Source organism: Nothobranchius furzeri, chromosome 4, assembly GCF_043380555.1.
Source record: "Nothobranchius furzeri strain GRZ-AD chromosome 4, NfurGRZ-RIMD1, whole genome shotgun sequence".
NCBI lineage: Eukaryota > Metazoa > Chordata > Actinopteri > Cyprinodontiformes > Nothobranchiidae > Nothobranchius > Nothobranchius furzeri.
Window position 1 is genome coordinate 80,657,796 of NC_091744.1, and position 27,165 is coordinate 80,684,960.

Consider the following 27,165-nt stretch of genomic DNA (forward strand, 5'->3'; position numbering starts at 1 on the left):
CCAACGTTAAGTTCAAGTTACCAAGTTAAAATAAAACAAAAACACCCACCAGCAAACAGACCAGCACGGAGGAGAGACTGCTACCACCAAAACAGCTCTCCTAATGCCTGAAAGAAGCTCCTTTATGAAGGGAGAAACGCTCCCGGTGATTTTCTACATCTGCGATAGAGACGGAGCAGCGCATCTGACCCCGGAAGTTGTTGTCCGTTGCCGGGAGACAAAGGCGGGCAAAACAGGAAAGGGAATCTATTAGCAGACGAACATTGTTCCGGGTCTTCGGTATTTAGCGGAGATGCTAGTGAAGGCAGAGAAGAGGGCGAACTAGAGGAAAAACAGGCAGATTCCTCCTCCTATTTACAAACTCCTGGGGATGCAACAAGTGGGCGTGGTGCGTCGACTACCGGATATGACATCAAATTTTTAGAATCGACATCGACGTCATCAAGGCTTCGCTACAGCCCTAGCGGTGGTGATGATGATGATGGAGGTAGTAGTAGTGGTGGTGGTGATGATGATGATGAAGGTGTTGATGAAGATGATGATGATGGAGGTAGTAATAGTGGTGGTGGTGATGATGAAGATGAAGATGATGATGATGATGGTGGTTAATGCACCTTTACCACAATAAGATGTTAAATTCTTAAACTTATTGAACAAACTCATTTGCCATCTGAACTTTGACCTTTGCTGTTTGATTCCTCAGAGTCTGTAATTGACAAACACTAACACACCTGTCTGGTCATGTGACTCTGTGCAGGTGATGCAGTTGAAGCTGCATGTCGTGGCCCTTGTCGCTGAGAGAGGACAGTTCTCCAAGACATCAGCGTCTGTGGTTTTGGACGGCTTGGTGGACAAGGTTGGAGACGTGAAGTGTGGGGGGAACGCTAAAGAAGCTCTGACTGCGATTGGAGAGGCGTGCTCGCTGCCGTGGACTGCTGAGCAGGTAAAGGCTGGCAGAGCTGGGCAGGTAGAGGAGGAGAAAGATGTTCAGCGTGAAGAATGTGGATCATTTTGTTCTGCAGGTCGTCTCCATGGCATTTTCACAGAAGAACCCTAAAAACCAGGCGGAGACTCTTACTTGGTTGGCCAGCGCTATGAAGGAGTTTGGGTTCACAGGGTAACTTCCTGTTTCCTTCAAGCTTGGTGGTGGTTTCATTTAACCAGCTGTTTAGCACCTTTTCAGGTATCTGGAACTCTCTCCTCTGCAGCATCAACGTTAAAGGATTCATAAACAACGTGAAGACGGCTCTGGGAGCTACAAACCCGGCAGTCCGGACCGCCGCCATCACCCTGCTGGGGGTCATGTACCTGTACATGGGGCCGCCGCTGCGCATGTTCTTCGAGGACGAGAAGCCGGCTCTCCTAGCTCAGATAGACTCAGAGTTTGAGAAGGTACGGAGCTTCAGGGTGGATCAGCAGGAACTTCATGTAGCTGAGAAGAAACCAAAAGCCTTTGTTCTCCTCACAGATGCAGGGCCAGTCCCCTCCTGCTCCCAGCAGGTTCACCAAGAAGGCAGCAGCTGAGGAGGAGGGCGATGAAGGTGAGGAGCAGGATGAAGATGGAGGAGGAGGAGGAGGAGGACAGGACATCATGGACTTACTACCCCGCACTGATATCAGGTAACATTTAATCAGATGTTTGAGACTTGAAACTCAATTAGTTTGTGTTTTAGGTTTTGAACTCGCAACGTGAAGCGAAAACAGGAGTGATTTTTATGATTTAGCAAAAGAAAGAAAAAAATCCTGAACGGAACAGTTTTATTTTGAAAAGCAGGTTGTTTTCCTGATTTGATCCAAATAGTGTTGTTTGTCCTTCTTAAGCCAGACCTGTGGAGTCACCCTACAGTATCGGCTCGTAACGGTTTGCTCCTCTTCCTCCCAGTGATAAGATCACACCCGACCTGGTGTCTAAAATAGGAGACAAGAACTGGAAGATCAGGAAAGAAGGTCTGGATGAGGCAGCGGCCATCATCTCAGAGGCAAAGTTCATCACAGCCAACATCGGAGATCTTCCTCTGGCCATTAAAGGACGACTCGGCGACTCTAATAAAATCCTGGTAAGGGTTGGAACCAGTCCTCCCACCCTGCTGTCTCACTGCTTTCAAACACAGCTCCTCCTGAGAGGATGAGTCTTCATGTTTGTGATCCACAGGTTCAGCAGACCCTGAGCATCCTGCAGCAGCTGGCTGCAGCCATGGGACCAGGACTCAAACAGCACATCAGAGTTCTGGGGTTCCCCGTCATCACGGTCCTGGGAGACAGCAAGGTGGGAAAAGGCCGGAGGGTCCAGACGGTTCAGCGCCGAGCTCCTCTGTAATGGAAGGTGTTTGTGTCTGCAGCCAAACGTGAGGACGGCGGCCATGACGACCCTGCAGGCCTGGGTGGAGCAGACTGGGATGAAGGACTGGCTGGAGGGAGAAGATATGTCTGAGGAGCTGAAGAGGGAGAATCCCTTCCTCCGACAGGAGGTTAGCTCTTCATCACCTCACACATCTTCATCTAAACCACAATCGGGATAAAGGTCGGAGGCTAAAAGTCTCGTTCTCGCTCTCAGCTGCTCGGCTGGCTGGCGGAGAAGCTGCCCACCCTGAGAACAGTCCCTGGGGACTTGATGCTGTGTGTCCCTCAACTTTACACCTGCCTGGAGGACAGAAACGGAGACGTGAGGAAGAAGGCTCAGGATGCTCTGCCCACCTTCATGATGCACCTGGGCTTCGACAAGATGAGCAAAGCTACAAGCAAACTCAAGGTATGGAACTGGTACTGGTACTGGTACCAGCAGACATGTTCGGTACCCAGCTACGGGTTTCCTGTCATGTCCTCGTCTCCCTTCAGCCTGCCTCCAAAGATCAGGTGGTGGCCATGTTGGAGAAGGCCAGAGCCGTGATGCCAGCTAAACCTGCAGCGCCGGCCAAAACGGGAGGGAAGGGACCAGCTGAGTCCGCTAGAGCTTCTTCAGGTGGGTTTTGACTACTGCTGGTGTTCTGAGGTGGTGAGGACTAGGGAGTCCCAGGTGGACGTCCAGCAGAAAAGACAAGTCCTAAAAACAGGAGGAAACCAGATGTTCAGAACTTGGACATGACTCGGTACAGCTGGGTGACTGAATGGCTACAACAAGACACACATACCTGACACCTGGTTTATCTAGTAAACATCGGCGTGATCTTCTACCTTCTTGTCCTTTGTTTGGCGACTTGAGCGCCACTTCCACATTCCCGCCAGGCCGCGTTGCGGTGCGGTTTCTCCGTCCCAAGTTTTTTAAGGTTTATCCTCATTCCTCAGTGTAGAACCCTGCACAGGCCTAAAATCTGAGCCCGTGTCTGGCCCGGCCCGAGGGGGTGGAGCCCCAGCCCAACCCGGTCCGAAAAGGTTTTCAGGATTCTCTGGCCCGACCCGAGCCCGACTTTTTCTTAACCAACTAAATGAAAACAAAGTGCGTCTTTCCTGACCAATGTGTTAAAAGACGTGCAGGATCCGATCAATTTGTTTTTCCCTCATTTACCATCACGGAGATGACTGCGCACTGGCTCTGGTGTTAATCAAGTTAAATTTTATCTCTTTCCAACAATTTTCACAAGAAAACAGAACAGTTAAAAGCAGGGCTTGAGTTGACCGGACAGTTCCCGTATTTGACCGTTTATTTTGACGGAGAAAGAATAGAAGGAATTACCCCGACGCATGCAGACGAACTGACATTTTATTCGTTACGCACATTGCAGATGTAGCTAAATCACCCAAGAAAAGATTCCCATCTGAACATCTGAGCTGGACACTGCTCAGCGCATATGTGCACAGGGAGCTGAAGTTGTGGAGATTGGCTTGGAGCGCGTCGCAGAACCAGAGCCCATGTGGGAAGATTCCTCCCACTGAAGCGAGTGTTTTCCAAACCCTGTCCCTCAGAGAGACTTGTCACTTAGAAAATGTTCCCTGATTATGAAACTTTGGCTGAATAGCGCTTGTTCCTGTCTCCAATGTGGCGACACATCCATGAGCCGTCTGAGGAGAATCCCAGAATCTCACGTCCTCGTCAGCTCAGGAAGCGCCTATGATTACACACAAGCGTGACGCGTCAACCCGGTCTCACAGTAAGACCGGGTTGGACCTGTTCAGGTTTACATCTTTACATAGAATTGACTTACAGATATAAAATTAATTCAGTAAAATATAAAGCATTTTATTTAAATATCCATTCATTATTTTGCAAGCACAGAGTGCCGCATCAGATGGATGGAAGAGCCGTGGGTTGCCGACCCCTGGTATAGCCTATAAAATGACATGTTTTCTCCAGGACCAGAGAGGACGCAAACTCAATACATCTCTTTTATTGTGAGGTAATAATTTCTCCGAGTTTTGCGGGTGCGGGCGGGAGTGTAACACATGTAGCGGTTGCGGGCGGTAATGGTCAGAAATTCAGCGGGAGCGGGCAGGAGCGGGATGAAGAAAACAGTCCCGCGCAGGGCTCTACTGCTGCATTTAAGTGTTTCAATTTTTTTATGAATTCGATTAAAAATAAAGGCGCCTGGCCCGGCCCGTGTCCGAGGTAATTACACAGTCGTTGGCCCGAAGCCCGGCCCTCGGGCCTTCGGGCCGGGCCGACCTGAGGGCCTAGGGCTTCAGTGCAGGACTCTACCTCAGTGGTTTCTCCTCCTGTTCCCTCCATGAGTGGTTTTTATAAACACCGTGGATCTAACCCTGCTAATTTACGTCCACTAACTCCAGCTGTTTCTGTAGTTTCTGATTCCTCCACCTCACTCAGCATGGCTCTACTAAAAACCCGCTCTGTTAACAATAAGTCCTTCCTGTTCAGTGATCTGATTCTCTCTAAAAACCTGGATTTTCCGTTTCTGACTGAAGTTTGGCAGCAAACATCTGATTATTCTGGTCTGATTGAACTCTGCCCGAGTGGTTATTCTTTTCTTAGCCAGCCCCGGGGTTCTGGTCGTGGTGGAGGCCTAGCTGTTGTTTTCAGAGACCATCTTCCATGGTCTATAAAGACCTCTGCATGCCCCCTCGACATCTTACCCTCATCTTTGTTTAAAAGTGCTTTTCATTCCATCGGTCCCAGCGTGCTCTCTATAATGCTTCTGTGGTTTCTGATCAGGTCCCTGCTTACTTTCAGAACGCTGTAATCCACCCGCTTCTTCAAAAAATGAGTCTTGACCCCTCTCTCCATAGCAGCTTCAGACCCATCTCTAAACTTCTGTTCATCTCCAAGATCTTGGAAAAGGTTGTGGCTAAACAACTCACAGCTGCTCTTGATGAACATAACATCTATGATAGCTTCCAGTCAGGTTTTCGTAGAGCTCATTCTACTGAAACAGCTCTTCTTAGGGTCTCTAATGACCTTCTGACTCACAGTGATGCAGGGGACTGTTCTGTTCTGGTCCTGCTGGACCTGACTGCAGCCTTTGACACTGTTGACCATCACCTGCTACTGGAGAGGCTGAGACACTGGGTAGGCCTATCAGGATCTGCTCTGGAGTGGTTCTCCTCTTATCTCTCTGAGCGTTCCTTTTCTGTGGCCATCTCCAAGTTTAGGTCCTCCACCACCTCCCTCACCCATGGTGTCCCACAAGGTTCTGTGCTGGGGCCTCTGCTCTTTCTTTTCTATCTGCTTGCTCTTCAGCACATCCTGAGCTCCTTCAAAGGAATCTTCTACCATCTTTACGCAGATGACATCCAACTGTATATCTCCTTTAAGCCCCATGAGATGTCTAAGCTGCAGCTGTTACACACCTGCTTAGACTCTATCAAAACCTGGATGGCTGGGAGCTTTCTACAGCTGAATGAAGATAAGACCGAGATCCTCATCTGTGCCCCAGACAAGCTGGTTCCCAAAGTCAGAGACTCTCTTGGTCAGCTTGCTTCTCACACCATACCTTCTGTCAGGAATCTTGGTGTGACCTTTGACCCAGCTCTCACCCTGGATTCTCATGTCAGTTCTCTTGTTCGCTCTTCCTTCTTCCATCTCAGGAACGTTGCTAAGCTGAGTCCCATTCTGTCCCGCTCTGAACTTGAGACAGTTCTCCACACCTTCATCTCCTCACGCTTAGACTACTGTAACTCTCTTTTCACGTGTCTGAGCAGAACCTCCCTGAACCGTCTACAGGTGGTTCAGAATGCCTGTGCTCGGCTTCTGACCAAGTCCTCCAAACACACCCACATCACCCCGCTTCTCCTCCAGCTTCACTGGCTGCCAGTCAACTTCAGGGTTCTTTTCAAGATCCTGGTTCTGGTCTATAGGGCCTTACATGGACAAGCACCATCTTACATTGGTGATCTTCTTAGTCCCTACACCCCCAGCAGGTCCCTGAGGTCCAGTGATCAAAGCCTACTGGTTGTGCAGCGCACCAGGCTAAAGACCAAAGGTGACAGATCATCTGCTGCTGTGGTCCCCAGACTCTGGAACTCTCTCCCCCTGAGCCTGAGATCAGTGGACTCAGAGGTCTCCTTTAAAAAGCAGCTGAAGACTCACTTGTTCAAGCTGGCTTTTGTATGACCTTCTTCACCACTCTCTCTTTATTCTGCTCTCTCCACCTATTCCACCTTCCTCAGGATCCACTGATTTCCCTATTCACTCTCTCTCTTTCTTAACATTTTGTTTTTTAATCACAATTGTCTATGTTTAGCTCATTTTAAATATATTTTAAATAATTTTCCAAATTATTTTTTATATTTTTTAATTTTTTGTTTTTGTGAAGCACCTCGTGATTTTTATCTTGAGAGGTGCTATAGAAATGATATTTTCTTCTTCTGATGCTGTATCTCAGTAACTCCAGGCTAGTTGCTATGGTGATGTTGGGCAGCCTGTCTTTATGAAACAACAAATGACAAAAAGCATGAAGCGATGGTTGTCAATCCTGAATTATTGGATTAGGAGATCTTCCTCTGACCTTAAAGTTACAACATAGAACATTTTAATAACAAGCTTTATTTCTATAGCATGTTTCACACACGGAGGAAATTCAATGTGCTTTCCATTAGCAAGAACAGTAAAATCTGTATTTACACGAATATCAGTTAATACTTGAATCAGTGCAGTCTCAGTGCTGTGGTGTTGTCTAAAGCCTCACTGGAAACTATCTAGCAGGTTTTTGTCTCTAAAAACTTGTTCAGCTGGATAAGAACAGCTGTTTCTGTCATGTTCCCGATTAAAAAAAAAACTCTGTGGGGTGTTCAGAGGTGTGCCAAATGAATGTAGTTTCTTCTTTAAAAGCTTTGTTTAAAAAGATAAATAATCAAATTTTTATTCTGTCGGGGCAACACTGTTGGTGTTTACATCTACCAGCCACTAGGGGGAACTGTTGTGCTAAAAAGTCATTTTGCTTACATTACATCACCGTACATAATGAGATATCACTTTTACGGATTTCTGAAAAATCGGACGTCATTTCTGAAAGGAGAAAACTCCGGAAATCTACTTTAACTAGACAAGAACGTTTCCAATAATTCTTTTAAGGATGCTCCGGTCAGGGTTTTTACCGCCGATCACAGATACTAGTGATGGGTGTCAACACTGTCACCATGTTTGTCTGACACCTGCTGGATTACAAACATCACTGCAGGTAAAACTAATCTGAAGATTCTACGGAAATCAAGTCCTGGTGGGCCGTTTACCCAATGTGTACTGTCCGGTCCACCCCCAACTCTTGACGGCCAAATCTGCGTGTTTCTCTGCGGTGTCTCAGCATTGAGGACATTCTTTAATTACTGTATGAAAGTTCAAAGGGACAAATGCGACATTTAACCTGCAGAAAACAGCATGAATTATTTAAAAAGAATCATTTGGAAATTAAATTGTGATGGGTCAAGCAGAAACTGAGAGGAAAAGATGGAACAAGGAGATGAAAACAAATGACTTGAGAGCAAAATGATCCCTCGTGAACCACCCTCCATTTTCTTTCTAACTCCGATGTAACAGCGGAATAATTGTGCTTCTAAAGATGCACCTGTGGCAGAAACTCATCCCGTTGACAGATGGAGACGCTCCTCCAGTTCGACGCTTCACTGAAGGTGAAACAGCAGCTGTGACTATCAAGGCCGGAGTCATTTAGACAAAAATATGTTTTTACTTTTTAAATGAGACTTTCAACACGATCGGTGTGTTTGTTTCTCAGCCTCCAAGGTTTAGAGCTGAAGGAGCCTCTTGAACGAGAAGTGAAACGTCTTGTAGATAACCAGAGAAGTCCAGCTGTTTTCAGTGAAATCTCAGGATGACGGAGAGTCCACACCGACGTGCTGAAGCTCAGAGCAGCAACGCTTCAGGAACACTTAAACGTAGCTGCTGTCAGGAACAGTCGAACCGATTTCAAACATTAAAGCTCTAAACCGACTAAAGAGCGTAGAAAAGAACAAATCTCACAACTTTGTGTTGTTGTGAGATTTGTGGGATTTATTATTGTTGTAAGGGTTTGAGGTAAAGATGCAAGAGTAAAGTTATGCATTCGTTTTATTTTGAAGGGGAGTTCGAGGTTGTTTCTGGCTCCAGTGGGCGGCGGCTGTTATGCTAAGGAAAACCGCTGTTATGAGCGGTTCTGTGGCGAAGTAGTAAGGCGCGGGTTACTAGTTGAGTGACAAACACGCTCATGATTGGTCGCCCTCTAGAGCCCTGGCTGTTGATCATTTCTGGTTATTTGTCACCCGCAGCCTCCAGGTGTGCGGCGGCCAGCGAGGACCTCCCTGATGGTAAACCTGAAGCGAAGAAGGTCCGAGGAGGACCAGCGGCTAAGAAGGTACTTCAGTTCACATGGCTTCCTCATTGGTTCTTGGTGTGCTCGCAGGAACCAGGATGAGGCACCTTCCCAGTTGTTTCCTGTCAGAATTCAGTCATGATGGAGAAAATGTGTTTTTGATCATTTATGCTAAAGTTTTACGTGCCGGCCACGTGCACGCCCCTCACCTCCATTCATGTTACGTGTTTTTCTTTTTTCGCATCATTGTTGTTTGAACATGTTTATTTTTACCCACCCAGTCCTCCCCTCCTGACGATGCCCCCCCCAAGGACAAGGAGTGTAATGGTAGTAAAAAGCCCCCCCTCAAAGGGAAGGCTGCTGCTGGAAGCCAACAGGTAGACGTCTCACCTGAGGAAACTGTCCTCTACGTCTCTGTGGACTCCTGTCAGCCTGGCAGTTAGTCCAGCTGCTCTCAGATCAGTCTGCTGTGTGCACTAATACAGCCAAACGTGTGTGTGTGTGTGTGTGTCCTCCCTCCATAACTCCTTTTATTTCTCTTTTCTCTCTAACTGTAAAACTAACCTGTTGATAAACATTAACGAGTCCCGCCCCCACCCAGTGTCCAGCTGGTAAGAAGCCTGCAGCCAAAGGCCTGAAGGACGACGAGGACAAGTCTGGACCGATCTTCATCCTCGTTCCAAATGCCAAGGAGCAGAGAATCAAAGAGGAGAAGCAGCTGAAGGTACCGGTCGTGGTTCTGCAATGTGTTGAGCGTGTGTTTAGTGTTCAGGTCGGTTTAACGCTGGGCTCTTGGTGTTGGTAGATCCTAAAGTGGAACTTCATCACTCCTCGAGACGAGTACGTGGAGCAGCTGAAGACCCAGATGTCCACCTGCTTTGCTAAGTGGCTGCAGGATGAGCTGTTTCACTTCGACTTCCAGAGACACGTGAAGGCCATTGGTGTCATGATGGAGGTAGAATGTCTCTGTCCGGTTTCTGCTGCCGTTCCAACAGGAGCCTGGTCTCTCTAACCATCTGTGTCTGACAGAGGCTGGAGAGCGAGAGCGATGCTACCATCAGCTGTTTGGACCTGATCCTGAAGTGGTTCACCTTTCGTTTCTTTGACACCAACACCACGGTCCTGATGAAGGTTCTGGAGTATCTGAAGTTGCTGTTCACCATGCTGAACAGGGAGAACTACCACCTGACGGAGTATGAGGCCAACTCCTTCATCCCCTACCTGCTCTTGAAGGTGTGGGCGTAACACTGGGACACCAGACGGGTTTCCATCAGGCTCTGAGTTTTACTTTGTCTTCTGCAGGTTGGAGAATCTAAGGATGTAGTTCGTAAAGATGTTCGGGCCATTCTCGCTATGCTGTGTAAAGTTTACCCAGCATCCAAGATCTTTCCTTTCCTCATGGAAGGAACTAAATCCAAGAACTCCAAGCAGAGAGCTGGTAGGTCTCAGATAGGTCACAATGGAGTATCAGCAGCTCGGTGTCTTTGTAGCTAAATCTGAGTCAAACCTCTGTTTCCTCAGAGTGTCTGGAGGAGTTGGGCTGTCTGATCGAAGGATACGGGATGAATGTGTGTCAGCCGACTCCTGCCAAGTCTCTGAAGGAGATTGCTGTCCACATTGGGGACAGAGACACGTCCGTCCGTAACGCTGCTCTCAACACCGTGGTGGCCGTCTACAACGTCTGCGGCGACCAGGTCTACAAACTGATCGGAAACGTAAGAACGACCTGATGCTGCGGCAGAACTGGACACAACAGGACATGGATGATTGGTATTTGTCTCTGGTTGCTTCCAGCTATCGGAGAAGGACATGAGCATGTTGGAGGAGCGGATCAAACGCTCGGCTAAGAAGGCTGCTGCAGCTCCGCCCAAACAGGCGCCGGCTGACAGACCGCAGAGGGAAAACCCAACCAATTCCACCGCCACTTTCCTCCGGAAGCCAGCTCAGGAAGACCCTAACAAGCTCAAGTAGGTCCATGCACACACACACGCACAGTGATGGGTCGCTGCTGACGTGGAACTGACAGATCTTTAAAACTGTTCTTCTTTTCTGCTGATTGATTGATTTTTGTCTGGTTTAAACTCTCTGACCTTTGACCTTTCTTCAGCATCTCCTTTTCTGGACTAATCTGTCCTGTTTTCTGAACTGGTGCATGCTGGGTTACCCTCACAGCGACATGCGGAGTCAGAACGTCTCTGTGAGAGCAACCCTGTCTTTGTCCACCTTTAACCCCTCCTCTCTCTCCCTGTGTGATTCCCTCCTCTCTCTGCTCTGCTGCCTTCTTTCCTGGAGCAGAATAATGTATCGCACGTATAGGATGTGAGTACAACTCCTCCTCCTGGTGTCATTGATTTTATGAATGCATCCTAACCCCCTGAGCCTTTGACCTTTAGCTCTGCTGGCATGTGGCAGCAGACTGATGGTCGAAAGGCTCAGCTGTCTCCTCTAACACCCCCAACACCACCCTCGAGTCGGTGACCTCACACCTGAGGACCTGTTCTCTTGTCAGTGTTGTTGCTTGTGCTGAGTCAACGGAGGCCGTTGGCTCAGATTAAGGACCACATGTTTAAAGGAGCAATAAGTAAGAATTCTACAGTGAAATAATCACCATCAGTTTATTGTCTCAGTAATGTTGGAGGGAAGGTGGCACAGCCACAGATTTCAGTCTCGGCTGGCTGGGGGTTCTGCAGTTTTTCTCCTTCAAAAATAATTAAGAGGGATTTAGTTACAGTTTGCAGTCAGTGACTCGTGAGGTTTCCACGTCTGCGCCGAGCTCATGCAGCAGCGCCGGCATTTGTAATTCGACACCAGCAGGCAAAAAATCTCCATATTTGTTTAAGAACCTAAACCAGTAAACAGGAGCGACCCAGAAGGTTTTCTGGTACCCCTAGGAAGCCACGGTATCTTTTGGTTTCAGTGCCAACTAGTAATGTTTGGTATAACCGGTATTATTTTGGTCTATGATGTAGAATTTGTACTACCGGCCAACCGGCTGCGCTTGCTGATGAGGAGCGTGACAGTTTAGGGCTTCATCCGCTTTTGCATTACCGGCACGGATCAGCTGATCTGAGCGCAACTGAACAAAAGTGAAAGAAATCGGGTAAACCTCCATTATTGTGATATTATGGACATTAACGCAGTTATTCAAACTCCTGAAATAAAACTAAATGTTATTTGCTTTTTACGTTTTTCACTTTAGTTCTGATAATTTAGAATTTATTGTTTTCATCACATTTAGTTTTTATTTATTTTAAAATGTCCATCTTTATTCATTTATTGATATTTTTTGTTGCATTGTTTGGAAAAATAACCTCAACATAAAATCTTATAATACAAATTTATACAGATTTATTCTATCTGGATCTTTTGTTCTGCATTTCATTTGGTATGCGAGGTTGTTCAAAACCATTTTTACATGAATAAACAAAAGAAAAGGATATGCGTCGTTACCGCACGTGCTCCAGAACTGATCGTGGTTTTGGCCATATCGCCCATTGCTAGTGCTAACTCGACATGACTATTTATCACCTTCCTGTGTTTGACTCGTCTTCGCTTGTCATCCAGAATCTTCTGGTGCTGATCCATAACTGGCAACAGGCATGAAACCCTGGAACGGCGGTGATGTTTGGGCTGTAATAACCAAACAGCACCATGCTGTTTTTACCCTGTCGGAGCAAGGCCGTGCCCATTAATGATTAAACATTTCCGTTGGCACTCCCAACTGCGAGTTCTCCCACAGACGGGGAAGAGAGGCCTGTGATTTTCATCGCAGGTATACCTCAGCCATGACAGACAAAATGAGGAAACACATCTAGAAAATCACATTTGGATTTTTACAGAATTTATTTGCATATTTTGGTGTGAAATAAGTATTTGGTCAATAACGGAAGTCCAGCCCAATACTCTGTGTCATACCTTTAGGTGGCGATGTGCTTTTCTGGGTTTTTTTTTTCATGTCGTGTCACGGTTGAGGTCTACCTCTGATGGAAGTACAGGCCTCTCATCTTTAAGTGGGACTACTTGCACAGTTGGAAGCTGACTGAATACTATGTGCCTGTCTGTATTTTATCAACCTGCGAATAAGACTCTTGGATTCCATGAAATCCTGCCTCCTGCCTGTGTGGAAAACCTGGATACAACAGGTCCTGGGTCAGTGCATCTTTGGTCAGAAAACCATAAATGGCTTAGCCCAACGCTGACTCCAGATCAGAACCGGAACAAAGTCCAGACAGATCCTCTAATAACCCTTGCCAACCTTTTAGGCTGTTCTAGGAACTCACCTGGTGATGGTGGATCAGTCCCGGCCCAACACTTCCTGCTGTTCACCAACAAACTGGATCCACATGTAAAACGCTGAGCATCAGTCAGACCTTTCAGGCTATTCGGTTCCGCCTGAACAGAGACCCATCCTGTCAGTCAGCTGTAGATTAGGTTCTGTTGGAAGTTCTGACTTCAGGTCACTGTCCCTTAGAACCATTGGGTTCTGATTGGATTCAGTTTGTTGTCTGGTTTTTATTGGAGGTGAACCTGCCTGGTCCTGATCCATGTTTAGTGTTTATTATTTAGGCTCCTCCCCCTTCCCCAGTCCATTGAGACTTGTGTTTTGAGATCAACGCTGATCAACTCCAGTTCTGACCATAAATGTTTTGGCCTCCATTATTGAAGCTGATGCTCTGACCCGGATAGTTTAATGGTCCAAATACAGAACCGGTTTATGACTTCCAGGTTCTGTTGGATCCAGACTGGAGCTGAGGCGGCGCTGATCCGTAAGACCCCAGACTAATTTGTGTGTTCCATCTGTCCAGTCAGTCCCGTCAGAACGCGCAGCACAGCGAGCCGTCCCACCCATCCATCCCCAAGGAGTTTCAGCTGGACCTGGACATGATCGAGACGGACCAGAACCGAGTGTGTGAGCTACCGGACCTGGTCCAGCACAAGCTGGACGAGCTGCTGGAGCCCTTCATGATCCCAAAGCCTAAGTGAGCACCATCGACATACATATATGGACAATGGGTTTCCATAGGCTCCAATAACACGTTTTTGTACTAAAATGGGAGGTGGCCACCACCGCCATTTTGACCGTGTCACAGGTTCCGTCAAGCCCAGACAATTCCATAAAAGGGAAGAGAGGTGGAGCTGAGGGTGGGGCTGTAAGGCTGGGATCAACTGATGACACCCGGTCGAACTAGCTACAAGCTAACCCAAAGCTAACGCGGAGGTGGGAGCTAAGCTAACGGAGGTAGCAACCTAGCTACAACCGGAGTTAACTGTGCACAACACCAGAGCTTCTGAGTCGGAGATACGCCGGGCTGACCGCTGGGTAAAACCGGGTGGAAAACATCAGTCTCCCGAGAGCTCCACAAGCCAATAGTTGGAACCCAGCTCCACCAACATGTTATATTTCAACCCATTTTCTAAAGTGCAGCATTATGTTAAATACACTGGGTTTTACCCTATTACATTAAAATTTCATGGTTAAACAGTACATGTTAAAATCTAAGCTCAGCTCGGCAGTGACCTAAAATACATAAATATAATTTTACTTACAGAAAAAAATGAAGTGGAGACTCCTTGGACGCTCTATTAGTGCAATTAATGCCACAGCAAGTCATTTTGTTCAACAATTGCACAAATAATTTCCAAAACAGAATACACACACACAGACACTCTACTGAGGCCTTTCCACGAAGCTAGCTCTGTGGTCACGTGGGTCTGATGCTCATTAATTATACAGAATTTTAGGCTTTTAATACACTTAAACAGAAGAGTGAGAAAAAAAATTCACCCCCCTCAGAGTTGTCATGAGTATAAACTAGATCATTTAGACCAAAAACATGTTTTGGTACCAGGCTGTAAACATGTTTATTTCTGCTGTGAAATTGGTATTTTTAACATGGGAGTCTATGAGGATTTGCTCGCTTCTGACACCAGCCCCTAGTGGATGAGGGTGGAACTGCAATTTTTGGTACCTCCGGGTTGAGACCAATTTTAGAGCCGCATTGTGGGGGCTTGGTGAGCACACACACGCACACGCATTCACACACACGCGTGCGCACTCACACTCGCATGCTCTCACTTACGTACGCACGTGCACACACACGCACTCTCTCATGCACACACGTGCGCATGCTCACACACACGCACGTCTTCCTTTCTGTCTTAGTGAGGCTCATCCAGTGACTTCGTAACCATAACCAATGCTGATCTTTTTCTAACCTAAACAAAAACTTCATTCACACCAAACCTATAAACCAACCGGTAAGCTTTTAAGAAAGCGAGGACCAGAAAAATGACCTCGCTGTTGGTTCAAACCTCATGATGGTCCTCAGTCAGTGCTTCAACACACACACGCACACACCTGCTGATTTCTGCTCGTCTCTGGTTCTAAGGATACGGCCCATCTCGCCCCACTTTGATGAGCTCCACAACAGCACCGCCTCCACCATCAACTTTGTCATCTCCCAGGTGGCGAGCAGCGACATCGGTACCAGCATCCAGGCGCTGGCGCAGGTACGACACCTGAAGGGTGATTGATGAGATCAAACGTGTCTGTTCACTGAAGTGAACTCTGGACTCAGAGCGGGTTGGTTCTGATGGTCTTGGTGTCCTCGTACTCAGATCTGCTGGTGACCTTTGACCTTAGCTCGTTGGGGTTTAGGTGGTGGTGATGAATGTGCTGCTCTACGTCCACAGATCGACGAGGTTCTGAGGCAGGAGGACAAAGCGGACGTGATGTCTGGACACATTGATCAGCTGCTCATCGTGACCATCATGCAGCTGCGCTTCAACAGCACCCACCTGGCCGACGAGCGCGTGGACAAGAGGGACGTCATCAAGCTGTACAGCTGCATCATCGGCAGCCTGCTGTCGGTGAGTCCACGCTCATCCAGCTGTTCCTCCAGGCCGCTGACGGACCACTCACTTCCTGTTTGCTTCCTGTCAGCTGTTCTCTATGGAGACTCTGGCTCGAGAGGCGTCCATGGGGGTCCTGAAGGACTTGATGCACGGTCTGATCACGCTGATGCTGGACAGCCGAGTGGAGGACGTAGAAGATGGAACACAGGTCATCAGGTCCGTCAACCTGTTGGTGATCAGAGTTCTGGAGCACTCGGACCAGACAAACATGATCAGGTCTGTAGAACGGGACGGGTTCTGACTCGTACTTCAGAACATCTGCTTTAGTTTGTAAACGAGTTTAACAATCCCACCCCCCAGCGCTCTGCTGGTTCTGCTGCAGGACACTTTGGTCTCCACGGCCGGTTCTCCCACAGTCTCTGAACTCGTCATGAAGGTAAGCGAGTGAGCATCCCCGCCCCTCTGGCTGGTGTCGCCGCTCAGACTGACCTCTCTGGGTTTGTGTTCCATCAGTGTCTGTGGAGAATGATCCGCTTCCTGCCGGAGACCATCAACAGCTTAAATCTGGACAGAATCCTGCTGGATGTCCACAACTTCATGAAGGTTTTTCCCAAAGAGAAACTAAAGCAGCTGAATAGCGACGTTCCTCATCGGACCCTTAAGACCCTTCTGCACACGCTCTGTAAACTCACCGGCGCCAAGGTGCTGCTCTGACCTCTGACCCACGACCCACTCAGGCTACACTGGAGGAAATCTGATTGAGTTCTATGTTTGTGAGCAGATTCTGGACCATCTGTCCATGATCGAGAACCGGAATGAGTCGGAGCTGGAGGCTCACCTAAGGCGAGTTGTCAAACACTCGGGGAACCTCTCGGGTCTGAAGAGGGACCGCGGCAACGAAAAGGGCGGCCTGCGCACGGTGAGTGACTCAACCAATACACGCTACATGGTGGTTCTGATCCGACAGGAAATGATGCTTCAGAGCCATTTTAGAGGATATGATGGTTTTAAAAAGGCGGAGTTGGAGCCAGATGTCTGGGGCCTTTGTTACCCTAACCCTTCAGCATCAACACGTACCAAAGGTGAAAAGCCCCCGACTTGAAGTGGGGTGTGGCTTTATGCAGTTCTGACACGAGCACGCCTCGTGCACGCCCTTACACAACAGTTAAACATGGCCTTACAGGAATCTTCCTACCTTCCCAAACTTGGTGACATCCCAACAGACTTAGAAGCTGGCCAAGTCCTCTGCATGAAGCTGGGTCCCTCCGTACAGTAACAGTTGAGACTTCCCAAAGTCCACGCTAACTTGGCAGTTGTAGCTTGAGAAATAATGAGTTCTGTCAAAAGATTGACCTCTTGACCTTTACGGCCACTACACCGTCATGTTGCCTCTGTTGCTCGTTCATGCCGCTTTGCGCTGTGTAACATACGAAAGATCAGACCATACCTAACACAACGTGCCACCCAGCTCCTGGTGCAATCTACTGTCATCTCCCGCCTCGATTACTGCAATGCCCTTCCAGGCTGTACTGTGATGAAGTTGTCTTACTTACTTCTGATGTTTTCCAGGACGACCGCATGTCAAAGGCCAAAGTCAGCGACATCCTGTCTGAGATTTTTAAGAAGATCGGTTCTAAAGAGAACACGCAGGAGGTTGGTTAACGCCGGTGTTAAGCTGCAGCTGGAACAGTAAACATGATGGTCTGGTGCAAAAGTCCATCTGTGTCAGTAGTCCAGCTCAGACTGAGAGACCATCTAAAGGCTCAGGAGCCTTCTGCAGGTGTTCTGGATCCATCAGCTGGTCAGAGTGGAACACTTTGAGTCTAGAATGTTCTAATAGTCTGAGATTCTGGACGTGTTTCCGTCAGCTGTACGCCACGATCATCACAGTTGGAACAAATAAAGGCTGAAACATCTGGATGAGTCTGTCTCACAGATACGTTTCACCTTTTAGGTTGGATTACTGACATAAATGAACTTTTGCACACATGGGAAACCCGGTAACCATTCTGGACCTCCTCCTCAGGGTCTGACTGAGTTATACGAGTACAAACAGAAGTACTCCGATGTGGACCTGGCGCCTTTCCTCAAAAACACATCTCAGTTCTTCCAGAACTACGTGGAGCGAGGCCTCCGCCTGATCGAGTCAGAACGGGAGGGAAAGACTCGCATCCAGAACTCCACAGGTATGGCCTGTAGCTTCTCACGTGTGTGTGTGTGTGTGTGTGTGTGTGTGTGTGTTAACCCTGTGTGTGTGGCTGCAGTGATTCCTCAGCACGGTGTTGAGTCGATCCTGAGCAGCAACAACGAGGAGCTGAAACCAGCCGTTTACTACGAGAGACTCCAGATCCTTCGACAGAGACAAGGCCTGGAAAACACCGCCAGGGTGAGTTTAAATACCAGCTGTTCCTCGGTTACCATAACAACCAGAGAGTCAAAGGTTGGGTTAATTAGATTCTTACAGCTGCTCTTGATGAACATAACATCTATGATGGTTTCCGTAGAGCTCATTCCACTGAAACAGCTCTTCTTACCCCTCCTGTCCACCGGAGCCGTCAGCAGCACGTTACTGCAGCAGCACGTCTTGCTCGCGTAAGCTGCTGCTTGGCCCTTCCCACGAGACGCGAAGCAGCAGGGGAGCAGCTGTCACCGACAGAGCACGAAGTCACACGAGTGACTTTGTCAGTAAACACAACAACAAGCAGGAGAAAACTACAAAATGGCTCCAAAAGGGTTGTGTTTTATGTTCTGTCCGTTTTATAATCGCCTATACGGACCTGAAAAACAAAGGAGACCGCTAGCTAGGTGATAACTTCTCACGGGGACGCACAGTTAGTAACTTTTTTTAAAGTAAAGCAACAGGAAGGCAGTACGTTTCTTTATTCTGAAAATCTCAGAAAGCTTCGCTCCGTTTCCGCGTCCGATTTCCTGTCTTTCCTTCCCCAAAAATGTCAAACTTGACCCGTTTCAGAGGCGTCACGTGTATAAAATAGAACCGGCGCGTAAAGGCCGCGACATGCTGCTCCTGAGACGCGGCCGACTCTCGCTGCTGACTGCTCCGGTGGAAAAGGTTCTGTTGACCACAGCGGTTCCTATCAGCAGCTATGACATGCTGCTGCAGTAACGTGCTGCTGACGGCTCCGGTGGAAAGAAGGGGTTAGGGTCTCTAATGACCTTCTGACCCACGGTGATGCAGGGGACTGCACTAAGCTGCAGCTGTTACACTCCTGCTTAGACTGTTAAAACCTAGATGGCTGGGAGCTTTCTTCAGCTGAATGAAGATAAGACTGAGATCCTCATCTGTGCCCCAGACAAACTAGTTCCCAAAGTCAGAGACTCTTGGTTAACTTGCTTCTCACACCAAACCTTCCGTCAGGAATCTTGGTGTGACCTTTGACCCAGCTCTCACTAGAGATGGGTACCTTTGACATTTGAATCGATTCGGTACTAATTCCCGGTACCTAGGAATCGATACCGGTACTTAACGGTACCAATTTTCGATACTTTTGAGTGTTTATTATTTTAATTCTCTTTTAGAATTAAATATATATTTTTCACAATATATAACAATATTTGATAAATTCACAATAAATAACATTCAAGTGTTTGTATTTTAACATCGTCCTTGTAGTTTTATAAGCTGATAATTAAACTGAAGCAAACATCTTTACTGTGAACTAAATTTACTGTGTATCTTCATTCCTTTCGCCGTCCTTTTTCATTTGATTTTTCCTACTGGGAAGTTAGAATTTCCAAGGAGAAAGCAAACGCACCATTAGCTGATAACAATGGTGGCAATGGAAGCTAACATATCAAGCTAACGTTATCTTAAACAGTTTATTTAGCTGCTGGAGCAGATTAAAACGATGATGCCTCACACTTAGATCGTTGTCGCTGGTTTCATCTTCACCCAGTTACCCATCACATTTAGTGAAGTGAAGCCAAACTTTAGAGCGCGTTCATGCCCTAGTCGGAAATTCGGAGTTCCGAGGAGAAAGCGAACGCACCATTAGCAAAACGGAAGCTAACATATCAAGCTAACGTTATCTTAAACAGCGCTTTGTGATTTATATCTGTGGAAAGCGCTACATAAATAAACTTTAATTACTTACTTACTTACTTAAACATTTTAATTACCTACCAGAGCAGATTAAGATGAGGATGTCTCACTTAGTTCGTTGTCGCTGGTTTCATCATCACCCAGTTACCCATCACATTTAGTGAAGTGGACCCAAGCTTTAGCGTGCGTTCTTTCTACCATGCTGCTCTGTTTACAACTGGCTCGCAGCGACCGACGACGTAACGCTCTTGCGCATGCGCAGCTGTCTAGGCAAGTTCTCGTTATGAAGGACGGGTACCGAAACGAGGCACCGTTTGAAATTATGTGAATCGGTGCTCGGTCGGTACCTTAAAAAGTACCGAATTCGGTACCCATCCCTAGCTCTCACCCTGGATTCTCATGTCAGTTCTCTTGTTCGCTCTTCCTTCTTCCATCTCAGGAACATTGCTAAGCTGAGTCCCATTCTGTCTCACTCTGAACTTGAGACAGTTCTCCACACCCTCATCTCCTTACGCTAAGGGCCGTGACATACTTGCTGTTTGACTACGCAAACGCGTCTTTAAAATGGCCGCCACGCCTTACTTGCATTGATTTGAAGCGTTTGTTTGCATCCTCTGAAATGAATGCAACGCGTCTGAACGTTGCGATATACGAGCAACCTTTAGGTGGAGTCGACAAAACGAGCGAGACACACTCTCCACGGTGACTCATCTCTGGTATAGAGGGCTTTCATAACATCTTCAATACCGCTGCTGTCTCTTTATCTGTCGTGATCGCAAAATTAACACGTTACTGATATTTTCTACTGATCCCATGTTCGTTTTGGTTGTACCCACGACCCGGCTCTGAGTGGTCTAGTGCGCCCCCAGTGGAACACTCCAGTACTACATGCAGTGATGTGCAGCAGCAGCTATATGAACAAAGACGCTGCCTGCACCAGCGCGAGGTCAAACAGCAAGTATACCACGGCCCTTAGACTACTGCAACTCTCTTCACGTGTCTGAGCAGAACCTCCCTGAACCGTCTACAGGTGGTTCAGAACGCCTGTGCTCGGCTTCTGACCAAGTCCTCCAAACACACCCACATCACCCCGCTTCTCCTCCAGCTTCTCTGGCTGCCAGTCAACTTCAGGGTTCATTTCAAGATCCTGCTTCTGGTCTATAGGACCTTACATGGACAAGCACCATCTTACATTGGTGATCTTCTTAGTCCCTACACCCCCAGCAGGTCCCTGAGGTCCAGTGATCAAAGCCTACTGGTTGTGCAGCACCAGGCTAAAGACCAGGGGTGTCAAACTCATTTTAGCTCAGGGGCCACATTGAGGGAAATCTAGTCCCAAGTGGGCCGGACCGGTAAATAAAAAAAAAACTTCAGATTGTTTTCTTTGTTTTAATACAATCAATATAAAAAAAGGCTGGAGCCTGAGGACAGTGTAGTACAAGTACAACACCTGAAGTGTACTTGAAATTTTGAAAAAAAAAAAAAAAATCAATAAATAAAAAATACATTCCTTAGTGATTCAAATAGCTTACAGATCACATGGCAAGATCAGTTTCATGCGGCACTTAAAGTATATTTGACTCATTTTACTTTACATCTTTTAGCTTTCACCAGCACATCAATATCAGAAGTCACATCCTGAGTGGCGGCCAACTTCAGGATGTGATTCAAGTTCTTGTGTGAGCCTTGAGCGCAGCTTTGTTTTATTTATACTCATTACAGAGAAAACTTGCTCACAAAGATAAGTTTATTTTTACTCTACACTGTAAAGTATGAAAATAAAGTTTACACAACCATCTCGCGGGCCGGATTTAACCCGCTTGCGGGCCGGATTCGGCCCGCGGGCCGCATGTTTGACACCCCTGCTAAAGACCAAAGGTGACAGATCATTTGCTGCTGTGGCCCCCAGACTCTGGAACTCTCCCCCTGAGCCTGAGATCAGTGGACTCAGTGGTCTCCTTTAAACTCACCTGTTCAGGCTTTTGTGGGACCTCCTCTTCATCCTCGTCTTCATCACTAGCTTCTCTTCATCCTGCTTTTCCTCTCAGTTCTGTCTTCCTCTGGATCCTGTGATTACTTGTCTTTTTAATTTTATTCCCGCTTTTCATTCTAAATGTTTTCCTCATATTCTAGTTAAATTTTATGTGTAATCATTGTTTTTTTAACTCTTGTGAAGAGCCTCAGGATTTATAGGTGCTTTATAATAATCTTCTACTCAGAAAAACACAAACTAGATTAAAAGCTGATCCTGTTGATATCAAACTGTTGTTTTCCCATAAGGCCGTCTCCTCCTCCATCTCGGCGCTGGTTGAGTGATTCTCTGGTTGTGGGGGGTGTTGGGGTTGGGGCTGATGGTGTCTTCTCTCCAGCAGCAGCAGGGTCTTGGAGGAAGCTCTGACGAGCCTCAGCAGCGTCCCGCCATCTCCTCGCTGCTGTCCCCCAAGCCGTCCGTGGCCTCGTCCACCGACATGCTGCACAGCAAGCTGTCTCAGCTCAAAGAGTCCCGCGAGCTGCACCAGCAGGAGCTGAACACACACTCCAACTCGCCGACACACACGCGCTCGACCTCACCTGCCGGCAATCTGGACGACCTGAAGAAGCGTCTGGAGCGAATAAAGAGCAAGCGGCAGTGAAGCAGCTGCTCCGTCTCCTGTGGTCTTTTATTGTCCTGCTACAGACAGAAGTCCACCTCCCCTCTCCTCTCCCACATTTAGCCCGACTCCACCCGCCGTGCCTGTCTGTTGTTGGAAATCAATCTAACCCTTTGTTTGGTCTTTAGCTCCGACTTGTTTCTGTTTACAGTGAAGATCAGATGTTTAATCCTGTCTCAGCCTCCCCTGTGTGATGACCACGAGACGATGAGCCCGCCTCGCTGTTTTTAATCACTTTGTACATTTTTAACCTTTTCACCTCCGAGCTCGTGACCACAGGAAGTAGAACGACCACCAGGCAGCACTTGCTGTTCTACTGTGACAGAGCAGCTCCTCAGAAGAGGAAGAGTTACTGTTCTCTCAGATCTGCAGCTGTGTAACTGCAGAGACAAGTGAGCGCCCCCCTGTGGTCAAACACTGTTTTAGCTTGTTATCATTCTTGGCTGTGGCTGCTTCATCTAGTGATGTAAAACTCAGCTGATCTTGTTTTCACCCTAAAGGCTGTCAGGTGGATTTTCTCCTGAACATTTAACTCCAGAACTTAACCAGTTTAGATTCTAACTACACTTCCCAAAGGTCAAGCCCTGATTCTGCGAGCCTGGGTAGTTTTCTGTTTCGGGCGAGGTTTCCTACCTGATCTGTCTGGGTTAAACAATAGAAACCTGAAATCTCTGTGATGCTTTTACTCTGAAGGGATCAGAATGTTTGTTTCAGAACAGGAAGTGAGTACTGAGACTTCCTGTCTGCTCAGCACCATCTGCAGGTGTGTTGGATTGTAAATACTGTTTGTAAAGTCTCCGATGGGTCGGTGGCAAAGGCCAGGGTTGGAGGTCAGGTCCAGGCCCCCTATCAGGGATCTGGGCCGAGGCCCTGGTCCCCCTGGACTCTGGACCGGGCTCCGGGTCCAGGTCTGGCCCTGGCCCTGCAGTTTGTTGAAGGGCATGAAGTCTGACTGTTTTTATGTTCTGTAAATAAAGTTTTGTTTGAATACGTTTTGTTTACATATTTTTGTTTTGTCGAAGGTTGAGAATGTTGACCCGTCTCGGTTCTGGAGCTGAATGTTTTTTTTTTTTATTCAACGCCGTACTACATCTGTCTCATTCCTGTTGGATTCACGCTGGATAGCAGCAATAAAGTTTGTCTTTTTTTTTAATGAACCTGCTTTGAGGTGTTGTGATTTGTTCGGTTTCTCCCATTTGACCCGAGAGGTGTTTGACTCGTCTGATCGGGTTCTGAAAGTTCAGCAACAAGCGGGAAAACCTAACAAGTTGATCCTGGTGACCCTGAACACATGATTTTCCAAACTTCCAAGTGACATTGTGTAGTTTTTACCTTTAATATCTGGAAATATCTGTCAAAATGTTCAGAAATACATGGGGTGGCCGGGTCTAGGGCCCAATCCCAACACTCGCTCTTGCAACCTTCATTTGCGCGTTCCTGGCCTGGGTTGCGAGTCCGTAGGGCGTCCTGATTCTCAAGTGCGTTAGTTGACCACGCCCCCTTTGCACCCTTAATCTGCACTTCACCCAAGGACAAACACATTTACTGATTTGTAACAAATGGTTACTAAACTCTCCATTAATAAACGTTGCTTTACTCATTTACCTCTTCACTCCTAGCCAGTAATGACTGGATCTGATGTTCTTGTTATTTTGCTGGAGGTTGAGCTCCCAGGGAGTTTTGACCCTAATGGCCATCCGTAAGGTCATACTTTAACACAAAAGTAAAACTTGCTTACAGTCATTTAGGTATGTACTGTCGTCGTCCCCCCCCCCCCCCCCCCCCCCCCCCAATCGCCAGAGGAAATACAGTCACTTCAGTTGCTTTCTGGCCTTTTTCTGATCATTTCCTCAAAGCTTCGATAGGTTAAAGGTCAGCGCCATAGTCTGGTTAGTATTTCCTCAGATTTGACCCCAAAACAAAGATTCATCTGCCCATAACTTAATTTATCGGTTTCAAAAACCGTCGTGTTGTGACGTCATGCAGCCCGAGTGCCATGAAGAAGTTCATGGTGCTTCCATTTGCAACCACCAGGTGGCAGCACCGGACAAGCTAATCCAGATCCGAGGTTCTGATTCTGAGCTCAGCTGTTTCACCGGGATGCTCTGGAAACTGGTAAATAAGGAAAGCCCATTCCGTTTTGAGCCTTTTATTGTGGTGTCGTTTGTTTTCTTTGACTGCGGCCTGATGAGGCAGTCCCTGCCCTGCTTCCTTCATCAGGTCCAGCTCAGAGAAGGTGGCTGAAGGAACGATGCAAGTCTGCTATTCTTCAGCATGTGTAAACTCGTTATATCTCTACAGTTTATTACAGTTTACACTTGTTTACACATGGCTTTCTGGAAACACACACACACACACTGGGCAAAACTACTGCTAAACTACGTTGAAAATGATATTTGTCCTCAAACTGGTGTTTTGTTTCCAAATGACACACAGCATCACGAGTAGACATTTCTGATGTGTGTAAAACGTAATGACCACTTCTCCAGTCGTCATGACGTACTGTGTTCAGTGTTACTTACTAGACAGTACACAGGCCTAAAGTGCATTGTACATAAAAATAGGTTTTCTATACAAAACACACAAGTACATGTTACCAAATACATTTTACTGTATTTTCACACATACACAATGTATACAGGGTTCGTCCAAAGCTGCTAATGCAGTGGTCTACATATACAAACAGCTGTGCTGAATCCTCTCTTCTGCTTCTGTCTGGCCACCGCGCCTCATCCACGTCACAAGCAATGTGCTGTCTGGCCTTTGTCTCGGACACCAACACGGTTACAGACATTCATCTTTCAACAGAGCTCTGCATCACCTTTCACACTCACGTAGAACAGTAAAGATCCTAAAGACACACACCAACCGAGGCTTACAGCAGAACAGCATCATTTATGGGTTATAGAAGTTCCTGGACTGTTGGGAGCTGTGGTTGCAGCGGGGGAAATGTCACCAAGGATGGCCAATCAAGCCATGCTCCTTACAGAGCTTAGATAAGGGTATATATATATGTGTGTGTGTACTTTGGTCCTTTCCATCTCCACACAGATTAAAATGACTCAGTTGGGTTGAGGAATGGAGAATATGGAGGAAGATGAACAAGTAAAAATTATGGGTGGGCAGCAAACCAACCTGAGCCGTCCATCTGATCTGCTGGAAGGAGTGTGTTTTGATCAGACGGGTAGTGCTGTGTGGTCGCATATTTTGGATGCTGATGGTGCACGGATGGTGCAGAATCCCACTGCAGCACAGAGAATGTTTAAAAGCTGATCCAAGGAAAATTTTCAGGTTTAACCTACAACATGGGGACGTTTGGAAATTGTGGGAATGTGTGGCTGGTCCCCACAATGGAAAACCCCCTAAAGCAGCAGTACTCAATAGGCGGCCTGCGGGCCATGTGCAGCCCGCGAGCCCTCTATTTGTGGCCCCCGAACCCCCGACAGCAGACCGGGAGGTGTAGGATAGAGCTGAGGAAAATAATCAAATAATCAATGCATGAGATGCGGACGTAAACGATTCTGCATCATAGCAGAGCGGCGATGATCAGTTATAGTGGAATGCAGTTTTGTTATTTTAATGGCGGCACCAGCGTAGCATCCACATCTGTCAGAGCGGGTGTTCGCCACATTTACCGGGCAGGAAACTTTGGTCTGCCTTCATGTGGTACTGCAGGGCTGAGTGCTGGAGTTGTAACCTGAGACCGAACCCGAACCGAATCAGCCGGATCTCAGCGACTGAGAGAGAGAGAGAGAGACGTTGTCTCTCACACAAGAGAGAGGATCGGAGGACGCACCTCCAAACACGCATTATTATTTTCATAATTTCATCATTTCTCCTGGAAGCGCTCAGTCAGACGGACCGATTGCTGTGATGCGGAGATCCGGTCTTGGGGGAGGGGGCGGGGCTGAGTGACGACGGCTGCAGCGTAATCATCTGTCTCTTTTATTTAGGGACATGGAGAAGTTCAAAGGAGAGAGAAATAGAAGATAGAAGTTCTTGTTACACTTAATTCTTTTGTTTCATGATGATAAACTGATGTTAAATTCAACTTAAAGAGAAACTGGGAGGAAGTTTTGGTTCATTTTAACTTACAGGAGATCTTGTTTCCTATCAGCTCCTCCAGAGACAGCCTGGACATGAGGGTCACACAGGACAGGTTAGTGCAGTCACACAGGCGAGCTGGAGGGGGACAGGTGTTGTCCTTCTTTATATTGCAAGCTTGTGTGTTATGTGCATCACAGCCAGCGATCCGAACAGCCCCCAACCCCCCCCCCCCCCCGACCTCTTGCTTCTGGGTCTTATATGTGAGTTGCCCTCGGACCATTATAATTGAGGACCCCTGCCCAAAAGCTTGGTTTTAGAGGCATGGTGTGAAATTACTTACAGTTAGGGTTAAGGTTAGGAATAGATCAGTATTGGTTATGTTAGGGTTAGGCATGATTCAGCCATGAAAATGAATGACATGTCCCCACAAGTGTATCAATCCAAACGTGTGTGTTTGTCCGAGTCCTGCGCATTTGTCCCAGCCCTGTCTCAGACGGTCCTTTGGTGAGACGGCAGCTTTTATTGTTTTTTTTTTCCTGAGACAGCTTTCATGTGCTTCTGTGACTCAGAAACCTCCCGTATGAACGCTGTGGGACCACCACACCAGCGTCTCGAGTGGTTTCCTACAAGTAGCTATGTGCCACCGCTCTTCTGCTCAGTTTCAGCCCCAGCTCTGTTAGCACAGCCATGATGAATAGAGACTCGGGCAGCTGATCACACCTTTTACAATGCCATGCCCCTTTGTATAATCTGTGCACGGGCACGCAGACTAGTTTCAAATATTTTAACTAATCATCTGTCAACAGAGAAAAGATGTGTGTTTGTTCCGGATTCAGTTCACCAAACTCATTTACTGGAGGTA

At 47.3% G+C, this 27,165-nt stretch overlaps 1 protein-coding gene and 1 long non-coding RNA gene across 8 annotated transcripts in view; both read left to right on the forward strand.

Annotated features, from left to right (window-relative positions):
• The window catches only part of ckap5 (cytoskeleton associated protein 5), a 45,434-nt gene extending 22,890 nt beyond the window's left edge, over nucleotides 1-22,544 (forward strand). The window contains exons 17-45 of one of the 5 annotated variants that reach the window (XM_015963315.3): nucleotides 758-943; nucleotides 1,023-1,117; nucleotides 1,209-1,392; nucleotides 1,469-1,620; nucleotides 1,883-2,057; nucleotides 2,153-2,266; nucleotides 2,340-2,468; nucleotides 2,555-2,749; nucleotides 2,836-2,959; nucleotides 8,647-8,732; nucleotides 8,972-9,067; nucleotides 9,292-9,414; nucleotides 9,496-9,645; nucleotides 9,720-9,923; nucleotides 9,993-10,128; nucleotides 10,212-10,405; nucleotides 10,485-10,657; nucleotides 10,986-11,009; nucleotides 13,496-13,669; nucleotides 15,080-15,200; nucleotides 15,384-15,560; nucleotides 15,634-15,821; nucleotides 15,906-15,981; nucleotides 16,059-16,247; nucleotides 16,327-16,464; nucleotides 17,115-17,198; nucleotides 17,572-17,731; nucleotides 17,810-17,931; nucleotides 21,975-22,544. In XM_015963315.3, coding sequence (XP_015818801.3) covers nucleotides 758-943; nucleotides 1,023-1,117; nucleotides 1,209-1,392; nucleotides 1,469-1,620; nucleotides 1,883-2,057; nucleotides 2,153-2,266; nucleotides 2,340-2,468; nucleotides 2,555-2,749; nucleotides 2,836-2,959; nucleotides 8,647-8,732; nucleotides 8,972-9,067; nucleotides 9,292-9,414; nucleotides 9,496-9,645; nucleotides 9,720-9,923; nucleotides 9,993-10,128; nucleotides 10,212-10,405; nucleotides 10,485-10,657; nucleotides 10,986-11,009; nucleotides 13,496-13,669; nucleotides 15,080-15,200; nucleotides 15,384-15,560; nucleotides 15,634-15,821; nucleotides 15,906-15,981; nucleotides 16,059-16,247; nucleotides 16,327-16,464; nucleotides 17,115-17,198; nucleotides 17,572-17,731; nucleotides 17,810-17,931; nucleotides 21,975-22,238 — 4,233 coding nt within the window. In that variant the 3' untranslated portion in view covers nucleotides 22,239-22,544. The remainder of the gene's footprint in view (nucleotides 1-757; nucleotides 944-1,022; nucleotides 1,118-1,208; nucleotides 1,393-1,468; nucleotides 1,621-1,882; nucleotides 2,058-2,152; nucleotides 2,267-2,339; nucleotides 2,469-2,554; nucleotides 2,750-2,835; nucleotides 2,960-8,646; nucleotides 8,733-8,971; nucleotides 9,068-9,291; nucleotides 9,415-9,495; nucleotides 9,646-9,719; nucleotides 9,924-9,992; nucleotides 10,129-10,211; nucleotides 10,406-10,484; nucleotides 10,658-10,985; nucleotides 11,010-13,495; nucleotides 13,670-15,079; nucleotides 15,201-15,383; nucleotides 15,561-15,633; nucleotides 15,822-15,905; nucleotides 15,982-16,058; nucleotides 16,248-16,326; nucleotides 16,465-17,114; nucleotides 17,199-17,571; nucleotides 17,732-17,809; nucleotides 17,932-21,974) is intronic. The other 4 variants (XM_015963324.3, XM_015963334.3, XM_015963343.3 and 1 more) reach the window with 4 other exon arrangements.
• Nucleotides 22,545-24,050: 1,506 nt separating this feature from the next.
• LOC139069682 (uncharacterized) overlaps nucleotides 24,051-27,165 on the forward strand; it is a 37,833-nt gene continuing 34,718 nt past the window's right edge. For all 3 annotated transcript variants that reach the window (XR_011520375.1, XR_011520374.1, XR_011520373.1), the window contains exon 1: nucleotides 24,051-24,371. This is a non-coding gene — a long non-coding RNA (uncharacterized lncRNA). The remainder of the gene's footprint in view (nucleotides 24,372-27,165) is intronic.